Source organism: Hordeum vulgare, chromosome 3H, assembly GCF_904849725.1.
Source record: "Hordeum vulgare subsp. vulgare chromosome 3H, MorexV3_pseudomolecules_assembly, whole genome shotgun sequence".
In the NCBI taxonomy this organism is placed as follows: domain Eukaryota; kingdom Viridiplantae; phylum Streptophyta; class Magnoliopsida; order Poales; family Poaceae; genus Hordeum; species Hordeum vulgare.
The window spans coordinates 565,237,456-565,243,418 of NC_058520.1; the positions used below are offsets into that span (position 1 = coordinate 565,237,456).

Here is a 5,963-nt window from a genome sequence, read left to right on the forward strand (position 1 = left end):
CACCCATGACTCCTCTGCACTCTACCGACGACGTCCATCGCAGACTCCACACCCGACACGTGTTCGGTCAAATGTTATTGTGCTCTTTTGTTGAACTCCTCATTGTTTTCTAGAGTAAATCCGATGACGAGGTACTCGGTGATGGAGGATAAGTCATTGTGCGATGTGTGGGTGGTCATATCAGCGGACACTGTAGGCAGAAACTCAAGGGGCTTGATCACATGCATGCTTTGTTTCATGAGAAAAATAACTTCGTCCCAGCAACAGGCATGTCATCTATGAATACAATGTAAAGTCGACATGCCATCGATGACAACACATGCATGTGTTAAACACTAATTTAGTTTTCGGGTGTCACAAAATTAAATATTTACAATCAACAAAATTAAGAACCGATAGGATGGCCATAATTCCAATGCTTGTGCATCTTTTTCATGTAGAGATTATCTTAAATCAAAGCATCAATTTGTATATTAGAAAGAGTTAGGTGAACAAGTTAGAGGAGGTGAGTAGAACGTGGCACTTTACAAACCTACTCACCAGCCCGCACCAACCCGTGTTGTTAGGGAATCTCCAACACAGGCGCTTGAAAGACTGGCATTCGTTTGGACCGAGTGGTCCATGCACATTTCCCCCCTCTAATTGGGTACCCCATCGGTCCGTGGATTGGTTCTGGCGTCCGCTTTCCCACAAACCGGAGGCAAATAATTGGGGTTGGGAGGGGGGGGCTTGGTGGGAGTCTCGACTGCCGCATGTAGGATTCCGACATGCATAGCCCACTCAAATCCCTCTCCCGGTTCACTTTAGTTCCACTCTGCCCCTATTCCCCCTTTTCTTTGCATGCACACCCTCCTCATCCACCGTCATGGTCGTACCTCTTTGCCCGCCGCCCACACATCACCAGACGTCTGCAGCCCCACCCACACATCGTCAAACGTCTGCCGCCCCCACCAACGCGCCTGCCACCTTAGATTGTGCCGCCGTCCACCCAGGACCCCTCTGCGGCCAGGTACCCTCCGCCCTCTACTGACGACGTCCATCGCAGAATCCACACCTGACACGTGTTCCGTCAAATGTCATTGTGCTCTTTTGTTGAACTCCTCATTCTTTTCTAGAGTAAATCCGATGACGAGGTACTCGGTGATGAAGGATAAGTCATTGTGCGATGTGTGTTTGGTCGTATCAGCGGACACTGTAGGCAGAAACTCAAGGGGCTTGATCTTTTGACAACGCATGCATGCTTTGTTTCATGAGTAAATTAACTTCGTCCCTGCAAGACGGATGTCATCTATGAATACAATGTAAAGTCGACATGCCATCGATGGTACACCATCTGCAACTCCGTCATGAAGTGTCAGGTGCGAGCAAAATAACTCCGTCCCCTACAACACCCATGTCATCTATGAACGCAATGTGAAGTCAACATTGCATCGACGGGACACCATGTGAAACCCCGTCATGAAGTGTCACAGTATGATTCACCGAATGAAGACAATGTGGTCATTAGGCTTGTCAACCATCAAGAGTGTAAGTACTGCTTGCTTGCTTGCTCTTGCTCTACATATTGGTTATTTTATTCCGCCGACTCAATGTTACTTTACATACTATATATCCTACCCGTGATGTCGTGATGTACTATATGACCGAAGGCATGCCATTCACACATATACATGGTTGGATGAAGCTGAAGAGGCAATATTTGAGGGACGACACATGCCGGCTCTGACTCTAATATCATTGAATATGAAATCGTACAGTTTAAACAAATACTTGAACATCCGGTTATCTCGGTTGTAATATTTACATTTGAACTATTTTTATAATAGGGATATTTGCATGTTATTTACGGATGAATTGTGTTATTTTCTATAATTATTTAAAGTGTTATTATAAAAACAGAGACGGACACTGAAGGAACAAAGCTGAATATCCGGTTTCCGCATTCCGTAAACAAATAACGTGTCCATTTTAAGGTCAGCATTGAAGATGCCCTACCTGGTGCGCTAGCTAAGTGACAAAAGCTCATCAGTCTTTCACACGCACGAGCATATCCAATCGCTGTACGTGCACCACGGCGAAGTGACGGAGGCGGACATGCACAAAGCGAAGCTGGCTCCCCCCTGATGATGCACTCCATTCAAACTCCAAATCGATCCACCCTCCACGGAGCCTCGTGCGGCCGGCCGGATTGGCGGGATACGACGCGAGCAGTGAGCAAGGCGTCCTTGGCCATGCCACCGGCGGCGAATACGGCGCGCTAGCTGCAGCGAAACGATAAGAACGCCGTGGCCTCGCCGCACTATCGCCGCACAGGCCCAGGCGGCCCGACCCCCAAAGGGGAGGAGATCACTGTGCGGCCGGTGACCACCGGTCACGCCTAAACCCCAGACGTACGTCTACCAGCAGCCGCCACAGTGTTATATGGATGAGGACCGCGGTAAAACATCGTGGAAGTATCCGTTGCGAATTTTTTGCAAACATTGTTACTACTAGAATTAAGCTTGTGAGTTGGATTCTGCTCGACTCAGAAAATGCACCCCAAAATGTGGTGCGGCCGTGCCGGGGCCATCAGAGGCGACTGTTGACGGTGTAAGCAAAATTTCGAAAAGGTGACCACTGCTCCTACAGAACACTGACCACTGCCCTGACCAGCAGCGCCACGGCACCACCACCACCACCACCACCACACCTCCATCCAACCTAAAACTTTCTACCCTGTCCAAACCCAACAGCGAGGAGTGAAAAAGAGAACAACGTCACTGCGCCCAGGAGGAGCCATCCTGGCCGTCCATCTCCATCGAGAGGCCCGACCTCCGGGACCCGGCCGGTCCGGCGTTCGCCACCGACCACTGGGACTGCTGCTGCTGCTGGGCCACCGCGCCGTCGCCGTCCGGCAGCGGGGCGGGGGAAGGGAACCACTTGGCCTGCATGTAGCTGGACCGCCTCCACGGCGGGACGTGTAGGCCGCTCTCCCGGAGCGAGCGGCGGGAGGCCACGCAGAGCAGCGCCACGGCCTTCCGCAGCCTGTCCGGCGGGCCCACGAACACGGCGGGCAGCCGGGCCGAGAGGTAGGCGTACCATGGGGCTGGTCTAGCCAGCTGGAACTGGGACCTGAAATCTATGTCCACGATTAGCCTGGTCCGGCCGGCCCCGCCGCCCCCCGCCACGTGGACGTCGATGTACTCGTGCTCACCTGCAAGGGACATGGATGGATGGATAGATAGCTGGTTGAAATATCTCAGGCAGCTGCAGCTCATTGTTTCTTTTGGGGGAGCAACCACTAGCGTGCTGCTAACTGGAACTAAAAACAGTAGTGCTATTAAGCACATCATCATGGTTAATTAGTACTACTATTACAGTTCTAGTAGTATGCATTTGAACATTAGAACAGTAGTAAAATCAGTATGTATTTGAACAGTAGCATTTGGAACTGAAACTAATGCTGTGAACAGTATTACTAGTTTACTACTAGCATGTGTTTTAACAGAGCTGTGAACCATTTGCTATGAAAAGAGTGGTGATGGCAACCAAGAAATGTCCGCTCCAAAAATGCTTAATGGTGGCACTAAGTGTTTGCAGTGAAGTTTTCTCCCTTTTATTATCCTGAAAAAAGAGGCATCCCCGTTGGTGTTGACAAGAACAGCAGGAGGGGGAAGGGCGAAATAGGGAGGCCAGTTATTTAAATAACATGGCAGCTCGCACGAAAGGCGGTAATTTCGGGAACTGTTTTCTTACCAAAAGAAGAAACATGCTCTTTCAAGGCAGCATTATCTGCAGGCAATCCAGCCCAGTTTCGGATGGTCACAAAAGAAGCAAGCAAGCACACACAGAAATGGTAAAAAAAGGAGGGGACGCTGAAATGCTTTGCTAGCAGCATCAGAGGAAGCAAACACAGCCATGATTTTAGGGAGAGAGACATTTTACCTCCCGGATGCTGGGTGGTGGCGACCCAAGAAGACCTGCAGAGAGACGCGTCGTAGCCGTCTTTCCTCAGCCTCGCCACCAGCCTCTTCTTCAAGCTGCTCCTCCTCGTCTCCTCCCCCATCTCCCTCACATGCGCCATGGCCCTCTCATATATCTCCATCTCCAATGGTGTGCACCCCCCAAGGATGCCCTTAACGAATGACAAACAGATTTTGCAAGCAGAGTAGAAGAGGTAAGTAAAGCTACAAAGATCCAGCATTTGTATCAACAGTGTCTCAAAAGAACAAGAGCAGTGTAGATTCACACACCTCGATGATGCGGCAAGTAGTTTGATGCTGCGTAGGAACGGAGTCTGCTGGCGATGCTGGCTCCGCATCCATCTCAAACATTCTCTCATCTGAGCTGGTGCTCATGGTATGTGGCTCCGGTGATCTTTGGACGCAATGCGAATAATAGTGTCAAGCGTTCTTGAGCTTTCGTTGTGGGGATGGAGAGTCTCACTCATGGCTCTCGTGAGCTACAGAGGCTTTTGCATTTATCTAGTGGGCAATAGGTCTAGTACAACTAGTACTGCTACTGCGAGCCTGTGCGTGTAAATGTGAGCTGGAGCTGGATGACATCTTTTGCGTGGAAATTGATAGCTTTAAAAGAGGCAAGGGAAAGGATTGGAAATTAATTGGAGATGACATGGTGATGGAGACAGAGTTGTGAATTGAACTGATGAGATGCGAGGACGCTGGAAGCAGTGACGAATCATGGCGTAGGCGTAGGCTTCGTACCATACCTAGGTTTTATTAGTGTAAGCATTGGGGAATAGATTCACTGAGAATATTCAGCGGCAAACCATGAGTGCCTTTTTCAATGCATATCTCCCCTCTTTGCAACGCATATCTCCAACCTGGACTCCCAAACCTCTCTTATCCGTCCGGTTCGAGTAGTTCGGACCCATGAACTATGTTTCGTCCGTGGAACAGTTCAAACGTCTGTATTCTTGCAAATCGGAAGCAAGCGAGAGGACTTTATGATAGTATGGACACCGAACATGTAGGACTTTGACACTCTTCATCCATCCAAAATTGCGATGGAACATTTGAACCTGGCCGCATTATTTCCAAGACAAAATCCACCCTTCTCGTCCCTCTCCTCTACCATCCCATCACTCTCCGCGTCAATTTTCGCCCTTTTTCACCGTCACGAAAAGCTCAAAGACAGCAGCGACGGAGGATCCGTTGATCATGGCCGCCCAGAAAATCAACTTGGCGACACGACAAAACAGCCTCCTCGAAACGAAGGCAAAGGTGTTGGGGAACGTCGCATGGGAAACAAAAATTTTCCTACGCGCACGAAGACCTATCATGGTGATATCCATCTACGAGAGGGGATGAGTGATCTACGTACCCTCGTAGATCGTACAGCAGAAGCGTTAGTGAACGCGGTTGATGTAGTGGAACGTCCTCACGTCCCTCGATCCGTCCCGCGAACTATCCCGCGAACAGTCCCACGATCTAGTACCGAACGGACGACACCTCCGCGTTCCGCGCACGTACAGCTCGACGATGATCTCAGCCTTCTTGATCCAGCAAGAGAGACGGAGAGATAGAAGAGTTCTCCGGCAGCGCGACGGCGCTCCGGAGGTTGGTGATGATCTTGTCTCAGCAGGGCTCCGCCCGAGCTCCGCAGCAACGCGATCTAGAGGTGAAACCGTGAAGATATGTGGTCGGGCTGCCGTGGCAAAAGTTGTCTCAAATCAGCCCTAATACCTTAGTATGTATAGGAGGGAGGGGGAGGGAAGAGGCAGCCTCAAACCCTCAAGGTTTGGCCGAAATTGGAGGTGGAGGAGTCCTACTCCAATCCTACTTGGAGTAGGATTCCACCTTCCCACTTGGAAACTCTTTCCACCTTGTGTTTTTTCCTTCTCAAACCTTATGGGCCTTAGTGGGAACTTATTCCAGCCCACTAGGGGCTGGTTTATCTCTTTCCATAGCCCATGAGACCCCTTGGGGCGTGACACCCCTCCCGATGGTCCCCGGCACCCCTCC

At 50.4% G+C, this 5,963-nt stretch overlaps 1 protein-coding gene across 1 annotated transcript; it reads right to left on the reverse strand.

Moving 5' to 3' along the window:
* Positions 1 to 2,581: 2,581 nt before the first annotated feature.
* Positions 2,582 to 4,545, reverse strand: LOC123440634. The gene is made up of 3 exons (XM_045117198.1): positions 4,233 to 4,545; positions 3,925 to 4,114; positions 2,582 to 3,193 (listed from the first exon to the last, which is right to left on the reverse strand). Exons 1-3 carry the CDS (start codon positions 4,335 to 4,337, stop codon positions 2,757 to 2,759), a joined length of 732 nt encoding a protein of 243 aa, XP_044973133.1. The 5' UTR covers positions 4,338 to 4,545; the 3' UTR covers positions 2,582 to 2,756.
* Positions 4,546 to 5,963: the final 1,418 nt, after the last annotated feature.